The 27,211-nt window shown below is 43.2% G+C and overlaps 4 protein-coding genes across 4 annotated transcripts; 2 read left to right on the forward strand and 2 right to left on the reverse strand.

Annotated features, from left to right (window-relative positions):
- The first annotated feature begins 2,230 nt into the window (after positions 1–2,230).
- On the forward strand, positions 2,231–5,646 carry LOC129826486 (dynein light chain 1, cytoplasmic). Its single transcript, XM_055887271.1, has 3 exons — positions 2,231–2,372; positions 3,563–3,701; positions 5,282–5,646. The coding sequence occupies exons 2-3, from the start codon at positions 3,570–3,572 to the stop codon at positions 5,417–5,419; spliced, it is 270 nt and encodes an 89-aa protein (XP_055743246.1). The 5' UTR covers positions 2,231–2,372; positions 3,563–3,569; the 3' UTR covers positions 5,420–5,646.
- A 2,985-nt stretch (positions 5,647–8,631) lies between these two features.
- On the reverse strand, positions 8,632–11,855 carry LOC129826485 (60S ribosomal protein L6-like). The gene is made up of 6 exons (XM_055887270.1): positions 11,684–11,855; positions 11,352–11,450; positions 10,862–11,005; positions 9,903–9,951; positions 9,483–9,667; positions 8,632–8,816 (listed from the first exon to the last, which is right to left on the reverse strand). The coding sequence occupies exons 1-6, from the start codon at positions 11,831–11,833 to the stop codon at positions 8,664–8,666; spliced, it is 780 nt and encodes a 259-aa protein (XP_055743245.1). The 5' UTR covers positions 11,834–11,855; the 3' UTR covers positions 8,632–8,663.
- A 4,698-nt stretch (positions 11,856–16,553) lies between these two features.
- On the reverse strand, positions 16,554–20,834 carry acaa2 (acetyl-CoA acyltransferase 2). Its single transcript, XM_055887272.1, has 10 exons — positions 20,702–20,834; positions 19,874–20,040; positions 19,650–19,778; positions 19,243–19,359; positions 18,960–19,107; positions 18,572–18,747; positions 18,238–18,367; positions 18,043–18,113; positions 17,694–17,848; positions 16,554–17,374 (listed from the first exon to the last, which is right to left on the reverse strand). Exons 1-10 carry the CDS (start codon positions 20,715–20,717, stop codon positions 17,290–17,292), a joined length of 1,194 nt encoding a protein of 397 aa, XP_055743247.1. The 5' UTR covers positions 20,718–20,834; the 3' UTR covers positions 16,554–17,289.
- A 1,073-nt stretch (positions 20,835–21,907) lies between these two features.
- Positions 21,908–25,349, forward strand: mrpl40 (mitochondrial ribosomal protein L40). Its single transcript, XM_055887273.1, has 5 exons — positions 21,908–22,114; positions 23,643–23,726; positions 23,871–24,026; positions 24,402–24,483; positions 24,651–25,349. The coding sequence occupies exons 1-5, from the start codon at positions 22,044–22,046 to the stop codon at positions 24,876–24,878; spliced, it is 621 nt and encodes a 206-aa protein (XP_055743248.1). The 5' UTR covers positions 21,908–22,043; the 3' UTR covers positions 24,879–25,349.
- The last annotated feature ends 1,862 nt before the right edge of the window (positions 25,350–27,211 follow it).

A 27,211-nucleotide genomic window follows, 5' to 3' on the forward strand; every position in this document is an offset into this window, starting at 1 on the left:
TAGTTAATAAAGTGTGCTATTGTTGGGCTGAAACAGAAGTCTACTCACCCACTAGATCAGAGGGAGGTTGGCTGCCACTGGTATTGACTTTTTTTTTTCACATGAAATTGTTTTAGTAATAGCCTACTTGTTACTAATATGTCTAACCTTTTACATAAGTTAGCTTAGTTGTACACTTTGAAATATGAAAATGTTGATTCCCTTTCTTTTTTAACAATTAAAACCAGTTTAAACACTTAACTATTATTCAAGATGACTAGTGTTGATGATAGATCACAATCCTAGAATAAAGATGGGAAGGGAATCTGTCTCTAATTTGTCTGTATTCTCAAATGAACTTGTTGAACATGAACAACACTTGTTTTTCTTCACTCGTAAGATCTCCACTTTAGTTTTATTTGTCACAATTGTTTTCACAGGATATCAGCCATGTGAACCCATTTTGCAGCTGATAATGGCATGCAACGCCAATGCAGCCATAGGATTACAGCAGTGGTTCTTAACTCCAGTCCTTCAGTACCCCCAACGGCACACTTTTGTTGTAGCCCCGGACAAACATGCCTGATGATTAGTTGACAAGTTGAATCCGGTGTGTTTCTCTGGGGCTGCAATTGTGATAATGCCTAAGATATTTTAGGTCCCGGGGTAGGCCGTCATTGTAAAATTAGAATTTGTTCTTAACTGGCTTGCTTAGTTAGTTAAATAAAACACTATCACAATTTGTCTATGCTAAATGTGTTTAAATTGTAAAGACAAGGTGAAGGTGCTCTACTCACACCACACAACAGAATCATTTAGATTAACCACGGCATATTACAACAATATTGTATAATTGAGCGATGTCTCCTTTCATATTTGGAAAAGGACAAAGTAGTTTAAGTAGAAACTGATGCTGCTGCAGCATTGTCATCTTCAGTGGGAATGCAGTTGATGTGGGTGTCTTTATAGGTCAGCTGGTGAACCTACAGTAGTACATAAATGAAAAAAACACCTGATGTTAGAATATCACTTCATGTCATCTAGACCATCAGGGTTCTTGTTGTGTTTAATTAATTCAGGTGTTTTAGTGTCATAAAGATGACATTGTTCGGCTGGAACAACCACTCAACACAGCAGGTTGTCTTATCACATTGAGGCCTTTGTCCAATGCTGTAATTATCATTGGGTTATTTTATGACTATGACAATCACTGGAGTTTTTTTTGTTTTTGTGTGCAATAGTGACCTCCAGGCTCCTCTTCATGTCCATTGCTAGAAGGGATCCAGCTTTTGTTAAATTAATATTTGACATTTCATAGCAGATTAGGATAATTTAGGCTGCAGGTTGGGAAAAGGGTTAGCTAAAATGCAAAACAACTATTTTGGGACAATTTGACCAAAGCTGGATCCCTTTTAGCCAGTACCCCTTCTTCATAGGCCTGGATTACATGGTTGCGTTCAAGACGATGTCGTTTTTATTGGTCTGTTGTCAGTAGAGTAAACCTAGGCTACCATCGTATAAAAAAAGTGCTACTTTCTCCAGTCAGTGTAGAATTGCATGACATGTTTATCAAAGGCCACATCTTCCAGTACAAAGGAAACGTCTCTAAACCTATGCCACTACGCGCTTGTTAATAGCCTAAAAAGGATCACTATCCAATCTACTCATCACAAATGCGATGATCGAGGCATACAGTCCTTTGTTAAAGGTGCATTTTTAGCTTCCCCAAAATGTTACTCACGTGATACATGCTAATTGCTAGACTACAAGCTATCTAGCTAATTTTAGATAATTTAGTGTAAACACCTAGTTAGCATAACAGCTCAACTAAATTCGAAATCAATCAAACTTGATTTGCCAGTGATAATGATCGTAGTAGATCAGTTACTGAGAGCTGTTTGGGTTCAGGTCTTGAACCCAGATATACCGTGTTGATGAATCAAATCATTTTAGGCACTGTTATCATACAGTTTGAGGTAGCCACTCGGCTATTATTGTCAGAATTAATGCGGTGTTCTAACATGGCCGCCAGGAGGCGTCGTATTAAGCTCGGTAATTTAGTATGATCTCTATGCCTTTGTGGCTTTGTTTTAGTCTGCTAAACAGCCAGTTAGAAGCAGGTCATGACTAGAAGGGATCCAGCTTTTGTAAATGGAACGTTTTTTTATTTTATTTAACTAGGCAAGTCAGTTAAGATCAAATTCTTATTTACAATGACGGCCTACACCGGCCAAACCCCGGACGACGCTGGGCCAATTGTGCGCCGCCCTATGGGACTCCCAATCACGGCCGGTTGTGATACACCCTGGATTCGAACCACTGTCTGCAGTGACGCATCTAGCACTGGGATGCAGTGCCTTAGACCGCTACGCCACTCGGGAGCCCAACGTCAGGTAGGACTTTTCGTATCAGGCAGCAAGCTAATATCAAATACAGTACAGTGAAGGATATGTATAAGTTACCCCTTCTGTAGGTGGTAGAGTATGGTTTAAGAACTGATAAATTTGTTTACAACGGTTTCCACCGAAACCAACGACTCGTGGGAACCGCAAAGCATGATGGGTTGAAATAAAATGCAATGAGAAACACCAGCGAAAGCTGCGAGAGATTGACCAATAACTACACCGAATGCATAACGGCTTAGCCAATAGGAGATAGGTGCGATCGGGTCCAGTCAGTTACACACCCACATTACTTTCTGTCAACCACTACTTAGCGGGAGTTGTAGCTGTTAAGCCAGGCGTCCATACAGCGGAGACAACCGGCGTTGGATTAATTAGGTAAAAATGAGCTTGGCTATTATGAGATGTTGATCGTTATCATTTGCTGGTCTATTATTAATTTGCCATCTGAATTGATAAGTAACGTTACAGTTGAAACCGTTATTTGCTTCTGAGTGGCACACGATGGTAATTGACGTTGATTCACCTGCAAGCTAGCTAACGTTTAGATTGTCAGACAGTTATCATTAACTTCCATTTTGACTTCTAACGTTCGCTAATATCGTGACATAATGACTTGTTAGAGAAGTAAGTTAGCACCTAAAGGAAAACAATGCTGTTTGCTCAATGTTAACGTTAGCTAATTTTAACTCTTGACTCATTTGGGAAAATGGTGTTAGCTAGCTACTGTATAACTTGGCTGTCTTGTTTTGTCTGTAACAATCTTGACAACTAACGTTAACTAGGTAGCAAAGGTTCCCACCCCACCCCACCCCACCGGGTGATCATGTGAAAAATGTCGTTAACATTCTTTGGAGAAAATAATTCCAGCTAGCAATTAACTTTAGAAGCGTATCCATAGAAACTGCGCAGTAGCGGTGATGGAAATTGTTATGCAACGTTGATAAAATAATAGTTCCCAGGGATGCCATGTGCCTGTTATGTAACTTTTATTTACATGGCAGCAGGCCAAGTGGTGCTTTGTGTGTTAAGCTCTGATCTGAAGATGCAGTTTTAGCTACTAGTGGATGAGTCTTAACACGCCAAGCGCTTTATAGAAGAAGTGAGTACCGTTAAATGCTGGGTGAGCCCAGGTTAATCCTCCCATGCCATTAATACCGTGATGTGTTTTGGTCTCCTAGGGCAACCATGTCTGACAGAAAAGCAGTCATAAAAAATGCGGACATGTCGGAGGAGATGCAGCAGGACGCAGTGGAGTGCGCCACGCAGGCACTGGAGAAGTACAACATCGAGAAAGACATCGCTGCATACATCAAGAAGGTACCCAGATGACAGTTCAATGACTATCTGGTCAATGGAAGTCACTGAACTTCACTAACAGCGTTGTGCGGAGACCAGGCTTTGTGGAATCTAGCCCCTAATACATCGATTCGCCCAAGGTCAATACTTAAAAATAAATAATAATGCAAGCCGTCTACCTGTTTGGCCTATGTAGTTGCGTGCCTTTGTTTGCTGTCTTTTTCAATTAATACCAATCAAATACCACCAGACTGTTTCCTTGTTGAGATATCAATTGGCGCATTTGCACTGAGTTGCTAGCTTATAGCAACAGCATGAGCAAACGGTTGTATTTGATTAACATTTATTGAAAAAGTATGGATTTCAGCTAACAAAATAATGAAACTAAAGGACAAACTTAAGTACACGTGGCCATTTACGTTAAGTATTGACCTTGGGCGAATCGACAGTGGGAGTTAGATTCCACAAAGTCTGGGTGAAGTTCATTAAACTTTCTTCACTGTAGAGTTTAGTCCGCTAAGTCTGTGCCTGAATGACTGCCTATTCCTCATGCAGAACAGTCCTTGTGGCTCTTGCCAAAAGTTACACTCGGGGCTGCAGGGAATTGATTGGATGTTGCAACGTGTGTTTGATGCTCAAAGGATCCGTTTAATTGCGTACACGGGTAAAGGGATGTTATCCCAGGTTTTGGTATGAAATTGAGTTAAAATAGTCACACCTTCATACTAAATGTTAGCTGCCTAACTTACTGTTACTGGTTTACTATAAATCAAGGGCAAACTATATGAAATTATTTACTAGGTACAGTTACAGCTCTCGAGTGGCGTAGCGGTCTAAGGCACTGCATCTCAGTGGAAGAGGCATCACTTGAGTTCCTTGGCATCCACATCACCAACAAACTAACATCCAGGGCCTCTATACTAGGCGGTGTCCGAGGAAGGCCCTAAAAATTGTCAGACTCTAGCCACACTAGTCATAGACTGTTCTCTTTGCTACCGCACGGCAAGCGATACCGGAGCGCCAAGTCTAAGTCCGAAAGACCTCTTAACAGCTTCTACCCCCAAGCCATAAGACTCCTGAACATGCTGCTGCTACGCTCTCTTTATCTATGCATAGTCACTTTAACTCTGCCTACATGTACATATTACCTTGACTAACCGGTGCCCCCTGTATATAGCCTCGCTATTGTTATTTTACTGCTGCTCTTTAATTATTGAGTTTTTTTTTTTTACATAACACTTATTTTCTTAACTGCATTGTTAAGGGCTTGTAAGGTCTATATACCTGTTGTATCTGCATGTGACAAATAAAATTTGATTTGATGGATGCCAGGTTGCAGTTGTAAATGAGAACTTGTCTTCAACTAGCCTACCTGGTTAAAGGTGAAATAAAAAAAATTATCTTGGCAAATGAGAAATGCTCTCTAACAGGTATTGTAAATAAACATTTGAGATGCACTTTATGTGGAACATTTCTAAGATCTTTTATTTCAGCTAATGAAACATGGGACCAACACTAATTTTGTTCAGTAGCTCACTTAATGGTTTCCTCAATGAATGCTGTGTCTGATTCATCACTGCATTCCTCTCTGCCCCTCCCAGGAGTTTGACAAGAAGTACAACCCCACCTGGCATTGCATCGTAGGGAGGAACTTTGGCAGCTACGTGACCCATGAGACCAAGCATTTCATCTACTTCTACTTGGGCCAGGTGGCCATCCTGCTTTTCAAATCTGGCTAAGCGGCCAGCGGCCCCAGCCCCTTCAACACCAACTGACCATTAAATACTGACTCGACAAAGGCTCTATCATCCTGGTCAATGGGGACTGCCTTTTTCTGTGCTGCTTTGTTTATGAAAGAAAAAATACATGGCCATGTGAGATTAAACACTTGTATTTATTTTTGTTTTCTACTACAGTAGATTTGATGTCACCGGTTTTTATTTTTATTAAAGCGATATTGTTTGGCTCTCTGGGTTTATCTTTTGGAGTACTTTATTTTAGCTACTTATGTTCACTCCTTTTTATTTGTGCTTTCAAGCTTGTCACAAAGTGGATTGTCCAAATTGATAGAATGACAGATTATGTAAGAGGCCATTTTATTTATGATAACCAGAAACTACATGCGGTGGCTGACAATATTCTCACCTCACTCACTTAACCATAAATTACACTCAGGTAAATGTCAAAGATCACATGAGGTAAAGGGCTCTTTGCCAAAATCTTCCATCAAATCGTGTTCATACATCTGCCACTGGTTTCCAAGTACAGCAATTGTACGGGTTAGATGGCTACAGCAGCGAGAAAGGATTACTTTCTAATTTGTTTATTTAACCTTTAACCAGGCAAGTCAACACATTCTTATTCACAATGACGGTCTAGGAAAAGTGAGTTAACTGTTTGTTTAGGGGCAGAACGACAAGATTTTTACCTGTCAGCTCAGATTCATTTTAGCAACCTTAAGGTTACTTCTAGTCAAACCAGGGAATATACACTGCTCAAAAAAATAAAGGGAACACTAAAATAACACATCCTAGATCTGAATGAAATATTCTTATTAAATACTTTTTTCTTTGCATAGTTGAATGTGCTGACAACAAAATCACACAAATTATCAATGGAAGTCAAATTTATCAACCCATGGAGGTCTGGATTTGGAGTCACACTCAAAATTAAAGTGGAAAACCACACTACAGGCTGATCCAACTTTGATCAAATGTCCATAAAACAAGTCGAAATGAGGCTCAGTAGTGTGTGTGGCCTCCCTACAACGCCTGGGCATGCTCCTGATGAAGTGGCGGATGGTCTCCTGAAGGATCTCCTCCCAGACCTGGACTAAAGCATCCGCCAACTCCTGGACAGTCTGGTGCAACGTGGCGTTGGTGGATGGAGCGAGACATGATGTCCCAGATGTGCTCAATTGGATTCAGGTCTGGGGAACGGGCGGGCTAGTCCATAGCATCAATGCCTTCCTCTTGCAGGAACTGCTGACACACTCCAGCCACATGATGTCTAGCATTGTCTTGCATTAGGAGGAACCCAGGGCCAACCGCACCAGCATATGGTCTCACAAGGGGTCTGAGGATCTCATCTCGGTACCTAATGGCAGTTAGGCTACCTCTGGCGAGCACATGGAGGGCTGTGCGGCCCCCCAAAGAAATGCCACCCCACACCATGACTGACCCACCGCCGAACCGGTTATGCTGGAGGATGTTGTAGGCAGCAGAACGTTCTCCACGGCGTCTCCAGACTCTGTCACGTCTGTCACATGTGCTTAGTGTGAACCTGCTTTCATCTGTGATGAGCACAGGGTGCCAGTGGCGAATTTGCCAATCTTGGGGTTCTCTGGCAAATGCCAAACGTCCTGCACGGTGTTGGGCTGTAAGCACAACCCCCACCTGTGGACATCGGGCCCTCATACCACCCTCATGGAGTCTGTTTCTGACCGTTTGAGCAGACACATGCACATTTGTGGCCTGCTGGAGGTCATTTTGCAGGGCTCTGGCATTGCTCCTCCTGCTCCTCCTTGCACAAAGGCGGATGTAGCGGTCCTGCTGCTGGGTTGTTGCCCTCCACGTCTCCTGGTAGCGCCTCCATGCTCTGGACACTACGCTGACAGACACAGCAAACCTTCTTGCCACAGCTCGCATTGATGTGCCATCCTGGATAAGCTGCACTACCTGAGCCACTTGTGTGGGTTGTAGACTCCGTCTCATGCTACCACTAGAGTGAAAGCACCGCCAGCATTCAAAAGTGACTAAAACATCAGCCAGGAAGCATAGGAACTGAGAAGTTGTCTGTGGTCACCACCTGCAGAACCACTCCTTTATTGGGGGTGTCTTGCTAATTGCCACCTGTTGTCTATTCCATTTGCACAACAACGTGAAATTTATTGTCAATCAGTGTTGCTTCGTAAGTGGACATTTTGACTTCACAGAAGTGTGATTGACTTGGAGTTACATTGTGTTGTTTAAGTGTTCCCTTTATTTTTTTGAGCAGTGTATATTTTACCCATACCGACGCAACATTTATCTTCCTATAGCAGTAGTTTAACTTGGGCCAGGCCATAGAATGGGATTTATAGGATCCCTGATCCAGACCTAAAAATAATTCAGACCGTCGGGGCTACTCGCGCCTCGTTAACCATTTTGTTTACAGCAGTTACGTGCCTTCACCGGCAACTCAGTATATCCTCCATTTGGGGCACCGAAAAGCATGCAAAATGTATAGCAAAGAATGACACCGCTTGCATGTAGTCATCACGACGTATTTGAAGAGCATTGTCAAAGCGTCTATAGGAAGTTTATTTAGAAACCTAATACTCCACAAATTGAATGTACAGTAATTCGAATAAACATTTATCCAGGGCATGTGTGCTAGGGCACAATACACTGCACCCACATCTCATGGGGTGCTACCAATGATATGTTAATTTAGAGCAGTCTGCCACAAGAGCTAGTTCTAGCAGTGAACATGTGGGTAGCCAATGCAGCCAGCGACTGTCCACCAGTTTCCAGACCTCGTGTGGCCCAAGTTAAACTACAGCTGTCCTTTATGGAAAGAGTTGCAACCGTGTCAAAATAGCATGTACCTGTCCCAGCATCCGTGTATGGGAGGTTAATGTATGTAGTCAAACCGTTCAATCATTAATACTTTAGTGCCAATTGACTAAAAGCTTTTCAATCTATACCAGTGAAGACATTCTCTAGTGTAGGGGTGAATGAAAGCCAACTGGAAACTGATTTGGTAGACAATACTACAGACTTCAATGGCAGCAACCTGAGACTCCCTGAATGCCATGGCGACAGCCCGCCCTGCCACAGAACCCCATTAAGAGTTATGAATTACAAGGGTGCTGCTGGGGCTCTACCAGGACACCTCCAAAAGATTGTGTGTTGGTGGGCTATTGTTGAAGTTTTGACATTTTCAAATCACATAGAGCCAGAAGGCGGGATAGGACTGTGGTGGTACTCTTTATTACAACATTTAGAAAACCAGTTTGTGAGGGTAGACGCCGTTGGAGAGGCAGAAAGAGGAGCGCAGGTAGCCCTTCAGCTGGGGAACCTTCTTAATGAGGGGCAGCAGCTGAGAGTCTACAGTCTTCTGGTCCTCCTTCCTCTGCTCTGTCAACTGGTACTTCTATAGCGGGGGAAGCAAAGTCAGACAACTTTAGCATTTTCTATTTACAACCTAGTTTTTCCCCCCACAACCAAAGCGGAAAGTAGTTATCTACCATTTATTGAACAATAGACCCCCACCCAAGTGAAAGATTTGAGCTGTCCGGATAAACAGACTATTCTCCAAATAACATTCTAAGGAATGAGGGATTTGGATTTATACACGTGTTGCGCATCTAGTACATGGGTCAGCAGGCCAAAACCAGCTGGCAAACAAATACAAAAAACACCAGGAATCCAGCTAAAAATGGTTTATTTAGGAAAACTGTTCACCAAGTATTACCACTAATACATTTTTAAAAGGAAATGTGATCGTGTCTAAATGTAATCAAGGTATAAAATTGTTACTTTAAAATGCAATCTCTTTTTGTGGTCAGTTGTGGTCAATTTGCACTGTACCAGTTATTATGATTATGTTACTGCCCGTCGACCACCCACTCTGACAAATCGGCCCATGGCTGAATCTAGCTGCCTACCCCGATATATTAAGTGCACACTGCTTGTACGCTACCAGTCCAATGACAACCTTCAATAGTTACCCCTCACCTCTACTCCCTCCCACTAGTTTGTAAATCCCAGAAGGGTTTGCAAGTGTGTATAGGTTGTGTATGTTTAATGTGGGGTTTACCTCTTTCTCTGTGTCAAAAATCTCTCCCTCCTGGTGGCGGGGTCTCCTCAGCCTCTTCTTCTTGAAGTAGGCATCTGACAAAGTCTTGGGGATCTTCATGCCAGAGATGTCAACCTTGGTTGCTGTGGCGATGACAAACTTTTGGTGTGCCCTGCGCAGGGGGACACGGTTCAGGGCCAGGGGACCTAAAAGTTGGAGAGCGAGTGGGGGATTGAGTTACAACTGAAATAGCAAGAGCAGCATATTTTCAAAACATCACATCAAGGTAGGTATGGATACCTGATGAGGTACTGCAGCTGCAGACATGAATGTGAAATAAAATCTCACTGGACATTCTGAAAATAACTTTATGCAACACTTATTTTGCCAATCCACCGTGATAAATAAGAATATTTCAAAGAAAGCACCGGTTCTTCTTACCAGTTACAAGCAGGAGACCACTGGAGAGCTGCTTCAGAAACACAACACGCTGAGAGGAGAGAGAAGAGAGTCACTGGATTGCACAGAACAACATCTACCACATGTACATGCTACAGTAGGGATCACCAGCCCTGATCCTGAAACAGGGTATACAGGCTTTAGTTCCAGCCTAGCGCAAACCCACCAGATTCTTACTTACTGGTAAAATCAAGTGCCACAGCTGAAACCATCAAACTGTGGCTTTCTATTAGAATAAAGAGCATTAAAAAAACTGTCCACAAGAATAGAACAGAAATTGTACTAGGCCACTGCCAATTTAAATGTATAGGGAAACGCATTACATAAATCTTTAACAAATCTGTTCAGATGTTCATCAACTTGAGTTTAATGAAAATGTTCCACTTTACACATTTATGTGCTCCCAATACAATGCTGCGAGTGTCCTCTGGCAATTGAGCCGCACTTCAAAGCTGACACCATAGCAGCAGGACCTGCTGGGTGAATTCAGTGTGTGGGCGCAGTCCTGTGTGTAGGAACTACTGCAGTATGCCAGCAGTATGCCTGTGTGAGGCTTGTATGTGTCGTGTTTCTATGTGTGGGCAAAAGGTGAACTGATTTGTCAATGTGGGAGTATCAGGCAGCTTATCACATGTAGGGCACAAAAGGGCAGCAGAGCAACAAGGGTTTTAAATTCATATGCACAGCACACAATCTGCAATATTATTGGTTGCAAAATAATTCTACAGTGAGTAAGCCTCAGTGTGAAAGCAACAGATATTTATGAGTAAGAGCAGTGTCATGAGTTTGGCCATGAGGGTTCTCACCTTCCTGCACTGGCATCCAGTTAGCAGGACAAGGACAGTTTAAGGTGGTGTGGCTGGAGTGAGGTTACGGTATGATCCAACTCAATGACACATGAATGTGTGTGCATACATGAGTATTAATGCATGCGATCTAACCTTTCCGCGGTGGCGTCCAGTGAGCAGTACAAGCACGGTTCCTGGGGTGATGGTGGCACGCAGGTTCCTCTTATGCTGGCTGAAGGGCTTCTTACCATGGCTCTTCAGTTTCCTTGCCACATCCTCTGTGGGGTAGTAACGGGGCTGGGGGCAAACAAGTCAAGGGATATACATTTACATTTAAGTCATTTAGCAGACGCTCTTATCCAGAGCGAATTACAAATTATTATATTACACAACCTCACAAGTGTAGAATTAAGCAACGCCACATCTTGCTACCAGACCTAACTGTATGCACTATATTGAACCGATGAAAAGTCCAAACCAGCATTTTTATGTATACGACAGACCAAATCCGTCTCAAACCGGAATCTTGATCTACTGAATGTGGAAGTGAGCTACAAAATCCAGCAATGGTTACAACGACCCAAGAGAAACTTGATTCCAACCACAATTTGGGAAACAATGTTTGAGTGAGCGAAAGACTCACCATTTTGCGCATCTTGACAACACGAGTGCCTCCATTCTTGTCACCGCCAACAGTCTTGGTGATGGTGGATGGGGTCTTGACCTTCAGCTTCTTCTCAATCTAAAACAAGGACCGACAGCACACGTTGAGGCTTTCCGTACACTACACAAAGAAATATGACTCAACATTAACCAAGATCTAGTTTTTTATAAAACTCTGAACCTGTTAGTATTTATTAGGTATCCCCATTGGCTGCTGCCTTACTCTTCCTGGGGTCCAAACAAGTTTAACAGGTTTAATCTAGAGAACCAAAGTTACCGCTTCCCCCAGTCGGTGTGCCTCCCCTCTCTCACCTTGGTCTCAGTGGTCTTGGTCTTCCGCTTGTACATGGCCCTGCGGGCATACATGGCGGAGCGAGAGTAGCGACCGATGCCCCTGGCCAGGACAGGGTTCCGGCTGCAGTGAGCCTTCTTAGCCACTTTCTTCTTGTCTCCCTCTGCCATCTGGGGAGAAACGGGGATCAGAATGGGTTAAACCCAGACAGTTCTACAATAGAGCAATATTTCTAATATAGATTTATAGGATTGTAGTAATTCCATGGTCGAACATTCATTACTAGTGGATCATGAATGACTGATGCTGGTTAGTTAACTACTTTCAATATGGTGCTGAAACAGAACTTGACAGCTAGCCTGATGTTAGCTGTAATTTTTCAGCTAAGCACATTGTGGCTTCAGATATTCAAGAACGGGTAACCAAAATACTTGGCTGTAAACTATGGTCAAATTATAGAGCAAAATCAGCAGGCCCCATCACCGGGTGATTGCCTGCCACTACAACACTAGCATGCCATGAACATTTCTGCAACTTGGTAACATAACAGCACAAGTGAGCAGGTAAAAACGGACATTTCAACAGACAAGTCAATTAGGCATTTAACAGAATTGACAAAACACCTTAAATTGACTGGAGAAAGTGTACACGCAAGCATGGGCATATACCGGCATGACAAGTCGTAGCTAACGTTACGTTAGCTATACCATTCACCTTAAGTTAGAAACCAAGCCGGCTGGCCCTTACGTTTTAGTTGTGAGGGCCAGTGAATAGAAATTAAACATGGGCCAAATCTGAAATCTGCTCAAGAATTACAACGCGTTGAGATATGTAGTAGGCAGTGGGCCTACGCTTACGAAACATAACGCTATTTACAAGTCATCACACATAAAAACAACCATATTCAAACATAAAGACTCTTAAGGACATAATCAATAGCCCCGTATAAATTGGATGCGGTTATTTGGTACATTTTGTATGGATGAACACCGATTTTATTTATGCAGTAGTGTGGTGAGACGCCATTCTTACCTTTGCTATGAAAAAAAGACTGATATCCGGGAAAGTTACGTATATAAGCACGTTGCATTTGACGTTGACGTAAACAACGCAAACAAATCTTGGCCCTTGTAGTCCTTTGAGAAAAAACAAATTTAACAATAAAATAAAACAATTTATAGTCAATAAACATTGTTAATGAAATCTATGAATGCTGTATTTGTCTGATAAGAGGAGTAATGTTCATATTTGTAATTTATGGACAAATCTACATTATTTCCAGCAATCATCAAGTAATGATGAGCTGTCTAAGAAAATACTTGTATCTATAGTCTCATAGGACCAGTTTCCAGGACCAAGATTACGGTGTTGTTCCAGGTCACCTTCATTGCAGACACACTGCACAGAGCAGCACATTGCTATATTGATGTGGATCCTGAGATACATTACATGACCAAATGTATCTGGACACTTGCTTGTCAAATATCTCAATCCAAAATCATGGGCATTAATATGGAGTTGGTCCCCCCTTTGCTGCTATAACAGCCTACACTCTAATGGTAAGGCTTTCCACTAGATCTTGGAACATTGCTGTGGGGATTTATTCCATTCAGCTACAAGAGAATTGGTGAGATTGGGCACTGATGCTGGATGATTAGGTCTGGCTCGCAGTCGGCGGTCCAATTCATCCCAAAGGTGTTTGATGGGGTTGAGGTCAGGGCTCTGTACAGACCAGTTAAGTTCTTCCACACCGATCACAACAAACCATTTCTGCATGGACCTCACTTTGTGCATAGGGGCATTGTCATGCTGAAACAGTAAAGGGCCTTCCCCAAACTGTTGCCACAAAGTTGGGAGCACAGAATCGTCTAGAAGGTCATTGTATGCTGTAGCGTTAAGATATCCCTTCACTGGAACTAAGGGGCCTAGCCCAAACCATGAAAAATAGGCCCAGACCATTATTCCTCCTCCACCAAACTTTAGTTGGCACTATGCAAACCATTTCTCTTTGCACCCAGTAGCGTTCTCCTGGCTTCCACCAAACCCAGATTTGTCTGTCGGACTGCCAGGTGGTGAAGCATGACTCATTACTCCGGAGAACGCATTTCCACTGCTCCAGAGTAGAATGACAGAGCTTTACACCACTCCAACCGACGCTTGGCATTGCGCATGGGCTTGCGTGTGGCTGCTCAGCCATGGAATCCCATTTCATGAAGCTCCCGACCAACAGTTCTTGTGCTGACGTTTCTTCCAGAGGTAGGTTGGAACTTGGTAGTGAGTGTTCTAACCAAAGATCATTTTTACATGTTACGGCACTTGACGGTCCAGTTCCTTGAGCTGGTGTTGCCTACAACTTGCGGCTGGGCCGCTGTTGCCCTTAGACATTTCCACATCACAAGAACAGCACTTAGAGTTGACCGTGGCAGCTCTAGCAGGGCATAAAATTGACAAATTGACCGATACCGATTATTGGAGGACCAAAAAAAGTCGATACCGATTAATCGGCCGATTTAAATTTTTTATTTGTAATAACAATACTGAATTAACACTTTATATAATACATCAATAATATCAATTTAGCCACAAATAAATAATGAAACATGTTCAATTTGGTTTAAATAATGCAAAAACAAAGTGTTGGAGAAGAAAGTAAAAGTGCAATATGTGCCATGTAAAAAAGCAAAGATTTAAGTTCCTTGCTCAAAACATGAGAATATATGAAAGCTGGTGGTTCCTTTTAACATGAGTCTTCAATATTCCCAGGTAAGAAGTTTTAGGTTGTAGTTATAGGACTATTTCTCTCTATACGATTTGTATTTCATATACCTTTGACTATTGGATGTTCTTATAGGCAGTTTAGTATTGCTAGTGTAACAGTATAGCTTCCGTCCCTCTGCTCGCCCCCGGAACACATTGACAACAACCACCCTCGAAGCAGCGTTACCCATGCAGAGCAAGGGGAACAACCACTCTAAGTCTCAGAGCGAGTGACGTTTGAAACGCTATTAGCGCGCACCCCGCTAACCATTTCACATCGGTTACACCAGCCTAATCTCGGGAGTTGATAGGCTTGAAGTCATAAACAGCTCAAGGCTTGAAGTCATAAACAGCTCAATGCTTGAAGCACAGCGAAGAGCTCCTGGCAAAACGCATGAAAGTGCTGTTTGAATGAATGCTTACGAGCCTGCTGGTGCCTACCACCGCTCAGTCAGACTGCTCTATCAAATCATAGACTTAATTATAACATAACACACAGAAATACGAGCCTTAGGTCATTAATATGGTCGAATCCGGAAACAAGACGTTTATTCTTTCAGTGAAATACGGATCCGTTCCGTATTTTATCTAACGGGTGGCATCCATAAATCTAAATATTCCTGTTACAATGCACAACCTTCAATGTGGTCATAGTTACGTAAAATTCTGGCAAATTAGGCAGCCCAAACTGTTGCATATACACTGACTCTGCGTGCAATGAACGCAAGAGAAGTGACACAATTTCACCTGGTTAATATTGCCTGCTAACCTGGATTTCTTTTAGCTAAATATGCAGGTTTAGAAATATATACTTCTGTGTATTGATTTTAAGAAATGCATTGATGTTTATGGTTAGGTACAGTCGTGCAACGATTGTGCATTTTTCGCAAATGCTCTTTTGTTAAATCATCCCGTTTGGTGTAGTTGGCTGTCTTTGTTAAGAAGAAATAGTCTTCACAGTACGCAACGAGCCATGTTAGCAGGCAATATTAACTAAATATGCAGGTTTAAAAATATATACTTCTGTATTGATTTTAAGAAAAGCATTGATGTTTAATGTTAGGTACACATTGGAGCAACGACAGTCCTTTTTCCGAATGCGCACCGCATCAATTACATGCAACGCAGTACACGCTAGATAAACTAGTAATATCATCAGCCATGTGTAGTTAACTAGTGATTATGATTGATTGTTTTTTTATAAGATACGTTTAATGCTAGCTAGTGTAAGAAATTGTAATAGATACTGGAAACTTGTTATAACAACTTCTCAACACAAGCTATACTTTGCACAACATGCACCCACCACCCGCTTTTCTCTCAGACACATTCTGCTCTCATCAGATAACAACCACAGACACACACACATTCTTTTCAAGGTTGGGACTCGAAGACAAAGAACAATGTTAAGAGCCAATGGAACGTCGACACCAGGCCCGAACAGGACTACCCACAACCCAGATCGACCAATCCGACGAACAGACTCCCAGAATATACCTACGTCATTTTATTGTATAGCTCCTTCCGATAGTTCCATAAGAACGAGTCCGTGCAGCACGCTTTGCCAGATATCTTTACCTTTGAATAAACTGCCTTTACTATACCTTATCCACCTCGTCCAATGTCCCAACTTGGTCTCATTTCTCCAGTAACGATTCATCAACACTAGCAACTTACCTTGGCTTCTTACTGCATTCGCGTAACAGGCAGTCTCCTCGTGGAGTGCAATGTAATCAGGTGGTTAGAGCATTGGACTAGTTAACTGTAAGGTTTCAAGATTGAATCCCCGAGCTGACAAGGTAAACAGCTGTCATTCTGCCCCTGAACAAGGCAGTTAATCCACCGTTCCTAGGCCGTCATTGAAAATAAGAATGTGTTCTTAACTGACTTGCCTAGTTAAATAAAGGATAAAGGTGTAAAAAAATATATATAAAAAATAAAATCGGCGCCCAAAAATACAGATTTCCGATTATGAAAACTTGAAATTGGCCCTAATTAAATCGGCCATTCCGATTAATCGGTCGACCTCTAGTCCACATTCACTGTATAATGCCTGAAGTTGGCACAGTGTAAGACCTAGTAACTACTACATGATACTCCATAAAGAATCTCCAACAATCTCACACATGACAATTTGTGAATCCCAGGTTTTTTACTTTAATCATAAAAAAATATCTTTACAGGCAACCTGACAGCGTACACACACATCTTACATATATATCCAGTAGTTAAGGCAATGGTGATCCATGCAAAGGAGTGATAATTCAGGCAAGAAATTCTGGATAAATTATGCAGCCAACTCAAAACACTCACCTCAACTATTCATATGCTACAACGAGACGTAAATGGTATGTCCTGCTATGAGCTAGCATTGTCGCTAAGGCAAACAAAGACTTACAAAAACAGGAGTTAGCCCTTCAGATTCACAAGGCCTCTTTAAACAGATACAGTATGGTTGCCATAGATGAACATTTAGAAAAAGGTAAGAAGAATATGAAAAATCCAAGAAAGGAGGGAGTTTCAGACATTTATGTTCCTAAACATACCATTGTCTTCTGTGTTCAGAGAAACAGCCATTTTCTGGAGTAATTATGAGATCTTTGTATTTTTTTTTCTGAGTGTAGATGCTAGAGCCATGTCTAATTTGAAGTGTGGGTCAAACATACAAAGATCTTAATTTTTTTTACATTGGAAAGTGGATATTCTTACATTTCAAGTCGATACTAAGAAAACTCTACATTGGACAAAAACCTAAGGTCTTATTCGAGTGTGTATATGGCATGTACTCTATTGAGTATGTGTGGTGTGTGTTAAGAGTGTGGATGGTATTCTAAGTACACTTCTGAGTGTGGATAGTTTGAGCGGCTCATCAGTGAGTGTTCTTTATGATTATGGCGATACCCTGGCCACCACCGATGCAAGCTGATCCCACAGCATACTTTCCCCCAATCCGCCTGAAGGAGAGAAAGCAAAACCAAATGTAAATCACTCATCTGTGAGATATGAATTGCTCAGCCATTGAACAGTGTTAATTATTAATTTAGCTTCTGTATGATGATTGGCTGAAAGCTGTGGTATAGAACAGCCCTTAGCCGTGGTATATTGGTCAGATACAACCCCCCAGGCCTTATTGCTTAATTAAAAACCTCTTACCTGTTCCCTTACATAAAACACATTTTTTTTCAAGATTTGATTAGACAGTTTGTGGAACTACATATTGAGTAATAAGAAGTGCTCTGAGTAGTAAGAAGACTACTGGTGTGGTGGGGTTACCGGAGCTCGTGGACCAGGTGAGCAGTGATGCGTGCTCCTGAGGCTCCCAGGGGGTGGCCGATGGCAATAGCCCCTCCATCAGCATTACTCTTCTCTGGGTCCAGACCCAATGCCTTGGCAACTGCCAGGTACTGAGCAGCAAATGCCTCATTCACCTGAGAGACAGCAAAGGTGAGAAAGAGGACATGAGAAGTCAGAGCAGGAGAAAGAGAAACAGAGCAAGTGAGAAGGAGGAAGTCAATTCTATAGGGTGCGCTACAAGAAGGAGATTGAGTAAAGCAAAACAATATCTGCGATTTCCTGCATCAGTTCCTACTTCCTATTCATGAACTTAAACAGACAAGCATACCTCCACCAGATCCATGTCTTGGAGGGTGAGACCTGCTTTCTTCAGGGCTTCTGTGATTGCTGGGACTGGGCCTGAGGGGGGAGAATGCCAGAATCTTACCAACAGAAACCACTAGATGGCCATGCTAGAAAGGACTATATTTGGCTGTATCATATGTTTTCATCAAGTACATGAGATATGTTGCCAGTCACCCACCAATTCCCATAATGCTTGGGTCACAGCCAGAGACGTGATAGGCCACTATTCTTGCCAATGGGGTGAGCTTGTGCTCCTTCACAGCTTCCTCACTGGCTATCACCACGGCAGCAGCTCCGTCAGACACACCCTGTTGAAAAGGAGCAGAACTTGAAGAACAGTACATTAAAAACTAGCACATGATTTAAACCTAGCACACAAAAATGATCTGCATGACATTTAAAACCGGTGTGCTTGGAGACAGACTGAATGTGATACTCCGTTGGCAAGAGTTGGTAGGAACTGGATGAAAGGGCTTGGACCCAGAAGTGAATCAGTTTTGTTAAGTACTCACTGATGAGTTGGCGGCAGTAACCGTTCCTCCCTTTTTGAAGACAGGGGGTAGCCTAGCCATCTGCTCCAGGGTGGTCTGGGGACGAGGGTGCTCATCCTGGGTCATGGGTACTTTGCCCTTCTTTGCCTTCACGTCGATGGGTGCAATCTCTGCCGTGTAGTGGCCCGCCTCATGTGCTAAGGTTTAGAGCGCACACAGACAAAGTCAGTGATGTAGTCAGCATTCAGATAGAAATCTGGAAAAGCTGTTCATTGTCATGACAAGAAACAGAAGTATTTCTGGTTTACAGAGGACAGATCATCAGGAATTCCTTATTAAATCAGGACAGTCTTCATGCCTTAAGGATTGTAAACATGTAAGCGTAGTTATGTAAGGGTTGACCTCTAACCTGCCTTCCACCTCTGCTGGGTCTGGTGTGCGTATTTGTCACAGTCGTCTCTGCTGATCTCATATTTCACTGCCAGGTTCTCTGCTGTGATGCCCATAGGGATCTTAATGTGCAGGTCAGTAAGCCCCGCCCACAGAGTGTCCTCTAGCTGAGACAAAGAATACAGAACATGTTAGCTTAGTCCTTGGCATTGGTTTCGAGCAGCTGTTAAAGGGCTCTTGCAGTCAAAAATTATCAAAACCACACACATTTGGTTCTTATCCCTCATTTATTAATTCAATACCTTGAGGTCGAGTCCGAACTTGGTTCCGAAGCGAACGTTGCGGACAGCGTATGGAGCCTGGCTCATGCTCTCCGAGCCTCCACACAGCACCACCTCTGAATCCTTCAAACAGATTTCCTAGAGACATACAGGGTCTTAAAGGGGACAAACACACAAGGCTGCTAATGTTCCTAAGCAATCAGCAGAGGAAGAAACCATGCACCTACAATTGACCTACAAACAAAAGGGTAGGTGACACTGCGGCAGAAAGAAATTTCCTGAGGTCTCTGACCAAAAACTTTGCATAATATATATTTTTTAATTCTAGTGTACAGTGGGCAGGAGTCCAGTTCAGACAGAGATACTTGAAGAAATGCTCAGTGGAGAGTAACAGTGTAGTCTTAGTGCTTACAGTGTGTCTACTGTACCTGAGCTCCATTGATGATTGACTGAAAGCCGGACCCACACAGGCGGTTCACGGTGAGAGCAGGCACTGGAATGGGCACCCCACACCTCAGACCCACGTGACGAGCAATGTATGGAGCATCTGCAGAGCTCTGGAAAGAAAGGAAGAGAGTCTTAAGTCAACACACATTTCCTTCCTAGAGAGTTAATCCTTGCCTCAGCTTACTCTTTGGAGTTTTAGACCCACCTGCATTACGTTTCCAAAGATGACACTGTTGACAAGCTCAGGTGCCACTCCCCCAGCAGCAAGGGCAGCCTTGGAGGCATGCTCTGCTAGGTCTGTTGCACTGTGGTCCTTCAGCACCCCACCGTAGGTTCCAAACGGGGTCCGCTTAGCAGACACAATAAACACATCTGGATGGAGAGAAAGAGGAGTCGGTGTGAGGTGACTAATCAAGCTTTACTGCAGCTTTGGACATGGTTTGAGTGACAAAACAGTAAAAATATTGGACTTGAAAAAAGTCTGTCTTGCCTACACTCACTGCCTGATGAAAGTGCACGTTTGAGAGTCCTATCATAAAACTCCACTGCAGTGTCATTGCAATTCTCATGCAACTATGAAAAGTGTCAGTCACCTTCACCCTACATTCATTTTCAACTCACCTAGCCTTTAGAAATGAAACGATAGAGACAACTGTCAGTTGTTGAATATGTGGAGGGCAGACACTTGACAAGAAATACATATGTTCACATGTAGAGAGACTGACAACTGTCCTTTATTTATTCATTCATTCAGAATAATGATCACAGTTGGAGAGGCTAAACGGTGACAACTCTAAAAGGGAACAATGTTTAAATTCACAAATGTAGGCTATAGTCAGTAGTGAGCAACTAGCCATGAACACTAGTTTGAACTTTGTCGACTGTCTGGAGTTTCTGGTTATAATTTGGCACCGACAGGCTATCAGCGTTACTACCCAGACACCTTTACAGAGCAAGAAAAACATGTTGTCAGAAAACTAAAGTATGCATTTCGTGGCGCGTGGTTTATGAAAAATAACATATTATTACTTACTTCTGAGCAGTGACATAACGTTGATTCCTCCTTACGTCCACGAAGGTCAATGTATCTGTTTGAACCGGGAGTCAACTTAAGGGCGCTTTTATGACAAACGCTGACAATCTTGGGTCGTCACTAGTTACCACAGCCACAAAGTCATAAACCCCGCCTATTTCTACAATTTATATTCTTAAAGGGTGCTTTTAAACCTAACCTTAACCACACTGCTAACCATATGCCTAACCTTAAATTATGACAGAAAAGCACATTCTTGTTTTCATGATTTTTTCCGATATAGACCATTTAGACTTTGAGGCTGTGGTAACTAGTGGAAATTTGACCTTTTACCTAAATAATGTGTATCTAATCATTGAGACAAAAACATTCGACAAAATAACTCTGCTCAACTTGTTTCTGTAAGGAAATGTTAAATGGTTACTTGTACAATATTTATTCAGTTATGTAGCTACGTTTACTTGAAAAAGTGTCTAATGTTACTGACAAATTGTATCTCTGATGTAACCAGTGCAATCTGGTCTCAGAGCATATCTTGTTATTCTTTATGTAAATCCAGGACACTCCGTTTAGTATGATATTCTACTTTCGTATGGTATGTATTAATTTGTGGATGTCCATCACCCATTTGTATGATATGTTACCAATTTCAATTCGTATTATATCTTACGAATTAGCAAAACGTACAATATGTTACAAATATACTAAACACATAATATATTACGAAAATCCTAAACGTGCAATATGTTACGAATTAGCTAAGAGTGTTATATATTACGAATTTGAAAAACTCTCAATGTGTTACAAATTTGCAAAATGTACAATATGTTACGAATTTGCAAAACGTATGATATGTTACGAGTTCTAGCTAGGTGGCTAGAGTTTAGGGTTAAATTTAGGATATAGGTTAGGGTTAGCTAAAATGGTTAGGGTTAGTTAGCTAACATGCTAAGAAGTCCCAAAGTTGTAAGTAGTGGAAAAGTTGCTGATTAGCAACAATTTGTTGCTAACGTTTGCTTAATACACCCACCTCGACCAACCACCTAAGTTACCATCTGTCTTATGCAACCATACTAAACGTAACATTTCATACAAATGGAGTGTATTTACGTACATAATAATACGACATGCTCTGAGACCGAGTTGCAACGTAACGTGAGCGAGGCGAGCTACAACAATGGGATCGAAAGTGTCCATGTGAAGCTCGAGCTAAATTTACGTCTGTTTCAAGTTGCACTTCCGTCCTGCGGCTGTCAAGGGGACAGCAATGATAAAATGTGTTGATACACGTGAATAACTTGTATCTGATTGGATTGAATAGTAATCAAATCGTATATCGATCATGTCCATTGCTGTATCGCGTGCCCTGTGTAGGGTATTGTCCCGACAGGCTGCAGTGCCAACTAATGTTAGGTGAGTTGTCTCATGCAATTCTGGTTAGCATAGGCAAGCTAGCTAACGTTAGCTACAGCAGTTGAACATGTTTTCTTTTCTCATCCAGCTGTTTGCTAAAACCTGAGCTAGTTAGCGAACTACGTTATCTATTCACTGCAGTGGAGTTCCACAAGGTTCGGTTTTGGGTCCGGTACTGTTCAGTAAATGTGTGTTACCTATTGGCAGTGTTATCAGAAGGCACAGCTTTGATTTTCACCGCTACGCAGACAATACACAAATTTACATTTCTGTGTCACCAGAAGATTTTAGCTCCACGGATAATTTAGACTGTATTAGTGATTTAAATACTTGGATGGCTCACAACTTCCTCAAGCTAAATCAACACAAGACGAGGTACTTATTGTTGGAGCCAAAGCACAGAGAGAAAATCTAGCTGCACATTTTAATTCACTAGCAATACAAATAAACACCAGGTACATAACCTAGGTGTTGTTTTAGATTCTGAACAAAATGTTGAATCACACATTAGGAATGTGACCAAAATAGCTTTTTTACCACCTAAGGAACATTGCCAAGGTGCGACCATTTCTCTCAGGGTGATACAGAGACTCATCCATGCTTTTATTACAAGCAGGCTTGGCTACTGTAATGCTATCCTGTCTTGTCTTTTCAAGAAAGCTGTTGGTCAAACTGCAAAACATACAGAATGCTGCAGCATGGGTACTGATCAAGACCAAACGGAGAGCACACATTACGCTGGTTTTAAGGTCTCTGTGCAACAGTATAACTTTACGGCGTCCCCTCGCCCCGACACGGGCGCGAACCAGGGACCCTCTGCACACATCGACAACAGTCACCCACGAAGCGTCGTTACCCATCGCTCCACAAAAGCCGCGGCCCTTGCAGGGCAAGGGGCAACACTACTTAAGTCTCAGAGCAAGTGACGTAACTGGTTGAAATGCTACTAGCGCGTACCCGCTAACTAGCTAGCCATTTCACATCCGTTACATCTGCACTGGCTGCCTATTAGTTTTAGAATTCATTTTAAGATAATTCTATTGTTGTTGTTTTTTTTTTAAATCAATCCACAATTGTGCACCCCAATACATGTCAGACATGAATTAAAGTTATGTACCCAGTAGGTCCCTCAGGTCCTCTGGCACTGGCCTTTTAACTATCCCAAAGCCTAGGACCAAGAGGCAGGCAGCCGCTAGTTATTATGCCCCCAGACTATGGAATAGCGTACCTGAAGGTGGCTGAAACTGTAGACATAAGAGTTCTTAAAACACATATTTTCTGCTTTGCCTTTCCTTAGGGTGCTTTTTGGTTGTTCAGTTTGTGTCATTCTTTTTGTTTATTTATCATGTTTGTTGTGTAGTAAATACTTCAGCTTTTATTTTCATTTGTTTTTTCCTGTAAAGCACACCGCATTGCATTCCATGTCTGAAATGTGCTTTATAAAGCTTGATTTGATCTGTTACAGTGGCTAGATTGAGCTAACTAGTAGTTCTCCCCTTCCTCTGATTTGGTATGTTGTTCTGCACAGCTCTTTGATGGGAGTGGACGGTCATGTCAGTCAAGGTCCTTGGTTTGCATCTGTTCTCACATTGAAGACATCTGCGCCGCTAAGGTAAGTTGAAAATCCTTTTGTCTATAAAGGGTTTGTTCTCTGGTGCACTTTCAGACTCTCTTTGCAGTTTCCTATAGGCACCATTTGTTATAAATGCACTACAAGCTCAACTTTCACTCATTCTGCCTGCGTGTGCTCTAACAGAGCAGAGCCCAAGAAGAAGAAGAAAGTGGACCCTCGTAGAGAGCAGATGGTGAGAGAGAGACTGAAGAAGAAGTTGAAGAAGCTGGAGAGAGTTCCTCCTGAGCTCATTCCCATTGAAGACTTCACAACCCCAGCCAAATACATGGACGAGACCAGGTATGGCTCACACACCTTTAGTGTTTAAATTAATGGAGTGGCTGACATTCCCATACAAAATCTGAGCACCACCATGAGTTACTATGGTGGGCACACCCTACCATTGAAGTAGGCACATCCATAAGCTTGGAAAATGTACTGTTGCTTCGCCCCCAACAGTCAATAGTAGCTTAGTTTGAACCCTGCTTACCATAGTGATCTCCAGCAATAGTCTTAGAAACACACCAAAATCAGCTGATGGATTGAAATTGAGTATGATGCTGTGCTTAACCAATTGTTCTGTTTAGTGACACACTATTAGTTCAATCCAAATTAATTTCTCTGTCCCAATGTACACCTGAATAGATCCCTACTCTATTTGTTGATTTTCCCCAGGGTGCGTGGTGCTCCTCAGCTTCCCTTTGAGGAGAGTGAACGTCGGGCTCTACTGCTGAAGGAGTGGTCCCGCTACAAACAGGTAAATGTGATCTTGTAAGCCATTGTTGGTTTAAACTCTATCACTACAGTCATAAGTCATATTTGGAAGCAGAAATCAGTGAGCAGCCATTGACAGTACCTTCTTTGTAGACATTTTGATATACCCAGTTTCTGTGCCACATTTTGACTTCTTTCTGCTACGAGCAGACCCAACACCGGGCAGAGATGGAGGCAGTAGGCCTGGCTGTGGAGGCCCAGAGGGAGGCTCTGGAGGAGCTGAGGCTGGAGTCAGAGGAGCTCTACCAGGCAGCACTGAGGCCAGACCCCTTGCTCTTCCCCTTCAACCACCAGGGACCCAGCTACACACCGCCCAAGGCCCAGTATGAGGCACCTGAAGGCAAATACAACAACATCACCAAAGTCTACACCCAGTGAGAGGGTGGCAGCATTAACATTGTGGGCGTAACATGTGTTGACATGGTTATTACATCCCCTGGTCTTTACATGATTTGGACAGACTAAATATTTGACGAGCATGTTCATGAAAATAGATTAGACATGAAAGCTCAGAACAACCTCCCTGCCAACAATAGTGGATGGATGTCTCATTCAAAGGGTATTTCAACCGCTTACCGAACAGAGGACCATGACCCGGTCATATTCATTGTATTGACAACTGCCCTGTCATGGAACAAGTTTCAATTCAAACTCATAAAGTGATTCACATTTTGTACTGTATTGTTACATTCATAAATGTCATAGTTTAAATACAACCTGTAAGTAAAACATACCAGAGGGTTGAAAAAGGATTCACTTAAAAAAAATATATATATATACTTTTGAATGTATATAACAGACTGTAGATGAGGTATCCTGTGAAATAATAAAGACAAAGAGCCTGTGTAATGGTGTTACAGAAACACTGGCCTCCATTTCAATAGGTAGAGAAACATACAAGCATACAGGTCAGTTTACTTGAGTGGCCTGCCCAGTCCCCTGACCTCAACCCAATAGATCATCTTTGTAACGGTCCTGACCAGTTTTATGTTGTTTTTGTATGTGTAATTGGTCAGGGCGTGTGTTTTGGGTGGGCAGTCTATGTTTTCTGTTTCTATGTTGGTTTTGGTTGCCTGGTATGGCTCTTAATTAGAGGCAGGTGTTTTGTGTTCTCCTCTAATTAAGAGTCATATTTAGGTAAGGGTGTTCTCACTGTTTGTTTGTGGGTGATTGTCTTCCGTGTCTGTATGTTATTTCGTACCACACGGGACTGTTTCGGTTTATGTAGTCTGTTTCCATTTCGTGCGTTCTTCGTGTCAATGTAAGTTCTCATGTTTAGGTCAGTCTACGTCGTTTGTTATTTTGTATCATTTCAAGTGTAGTTCGTGTTCGTTTTTCGTCTTGTTTAATAAATATGTGTTCAAACTTCGTTGCGCCTTGGTTCCCTCAATACTCCTCCTTTTCCGAAGATGGAGAGGAGGAGGATCGCCGTTACAGAATCACCCACCATACCAGAGCCAAGCAGCGGAGTCAACGGAGAAAGGGACAGGAAAAGAAGGAGCAATGGACATGGGACGATATATTGGACGGAAAGGGTTGCTACACATGGGAGGAGATCCTGGCTGGTAGGGATCGCCTCCCATGGGAACAGCTGGAGGCACTGAGGAGAGCAGAGGCTACCGGAGAGAGGAACCGGAGCTATGAGGGAACGCGTCTGGCACGGAAGCCAAAAAAGCCCGTAAGTAATTCCCAAAAATTTATTGGGGGGGGGCTAGGAGGTAGTGGGCCTAGGGCAGGTAGGAGACCTGCGCCCACTTCTCAGGCTTACCGTGGAGAGCGGGAGTATGGGCAGGCGCCGTGTTACGCAGTAGAGCGCACGGTGTCTCCTATACGAGTGCATAGCCCAGTGCGGGTTATTCCACCTCCCCGCACTGGTAGGGCTAGATTGGGTATTGAGCCAGGTGTCATGAGGCCGGCTCAACGCGTCTGGTCTCCAGTGCGTCTCCTCGGGCCGGCATACATGGCACCTGCCTTACGCATGGTTTCCCCGGTTCGCCTACATAGCCCGGTGCGGGTTATTCCACCTCCCCGCACTGGTCGGGCAACCGGGAGTATTCAACCAGGTAAGGTTGGGCAGGCTCAATGCTCAAGAGTGCCAGTACGCCTCCACGGTCAGGTATTTCCGGCGCCACCTCCCCGCCCCAGCCTAGTGCCTACAGTGTCTACACTACGCACTAGGCTACCAGTGCGTATCCTGAGCCCTGTTCCTCCTCCACGCACTCTCCCTGTAGTGCGTGTATCTAGCCCGGTGCCTACAGTTCCGGCACCACGCACTAAGCCACCTGTGCGTCTCCAGAGCCCTGAACACACTGTATCTTCTCCCCCTACTAATCCTGATGTGCTTGTCCTCAGCCCGGTGTCACCAGTGCCGGTACCTCGCATCAGGGATAGAGTAGGCTTTGAGAGTACAGTGTGCCCTGTCCCTGCTCCCCGCACTAGTAGGAAGGTGCTTATCCTTAGCACGGTGCCTCCAGTTCCGGCACCACGCACCAGGTCTACAGTGCGCCGTATCCGGCCTGAGCCATCCGTCTCCCCAGCGCCATCTGAGCCATCCGTCTCCCCAGCGCCATCTGAGCCATCCGTCTCCCCAGCGCCATCTGAGCCATCCGTCTCCCCAGCGCCATCTGAGCCATCCGTCTCCCCAGCGCCGTCTGAGCCATCCGTCTCCCCAGCGCCGTCTGAGCCATCCGTCTCCCCAGCGCCGTCTGAGC

Source organism: Salvelinus fontinalis, chromosome 28 (assembly GCF_029448725.1).
Source record: "Salvelinus fontinalis isolate EN_2023a chromosome 28, ASM2944872v1, whole genome shotgun sequence".
NCBI lineage: Eukaryota > Metazoa > Chordata > Actinopteri > Salmoniformes > Salmonidae > Salvelinus > Salvelinus fontinalis.

What these genes read in the sequence shown, in the direction of transcription:
- LOC129826486 (XM_055887271.1), top strand. Translation starts at nt 3,570, where the DNA reads ATGTCTGACAGAAAAGCAGTCATAAAAAATGCGGACATGTCGGAGGAG. An exon ending in TCGCTGCATACATCAAGAAG is followed by an intron (nt 3,702 to 5,281) that starts GTACCCAGATGA and finishes TGCCCCTCCCAG; the next exon opens with GAGTTTGACAAGAAGTACAA.
- LOC129826485 (XM_055887270.1), bottom strand. Translation starts at nt 11,833, where the DNA reads ATGGCAGAGGGAGACAAGAAGAAAGTGGCTAAGAAGGCTCACTGCAGC. An exon ending in CCAAGACCACTGAGACCAAG is followed by an intron (nt 11,451 to 11,683) that starts GTGAGAGAGGGG and finishes TCCTTGTTTTAG; the next exon opens with ATTGAGAAGAAGCTGAAGGT. An exon ending in TTGTCAAGATGCGCAAAATG is followed by an intron (nt 11,006 to 11,351) that starts GTGAGTCTTTCG and finishes GTTTGCCCCCAG; the next exon opens with CCCCGTTACTACCCCACAGA.
- acaa2 (XM_055887272.1), bottom strand. An exon ending in CAATCATCAATGGAGCTCAG is followed by an intron (nt 19,360 to 19,649) that starts GTACAGTAGACA and finishes GTATGTCTCTAG; the next exon opens with GAAATCTGTTTGAAGGATTC. An exon ending in CACCTGGTCCACGAGCTCCG is followed by an intron (nt 17,375 to 17,693) that starts GTAACCCCACCA and finishes TCTCTCCTTCAG; the next exon opens with GCGGATTGGGGGAAAGTATG.
- mrpl40 (XM_055887273.1), top strand. Translation starts at nt 22,044, where the DNA reads ATGTCCATTGCTGTATCGCGTGCCCTGTGTAGGGTATTGTCCCGACAG. An exon ending in GCAGTGCCAACTAATGTTAG is followed by an intron (nt 22,115 to 23,642) that starts GTGAGTTGTCTC and finishes TGTTCTGCACAG; the next exon opens with CTCTTTGATGGGAGTGGACG. An exon ending in AGTGGTCCCGCTACAAACAG is followed by an intron (nt 24,484 to 24,650) that starts GTAAATGTGATC and finishes TGCTACGAGCAG; the next exon opens with ACCCAACACCGGGCAGAGAT.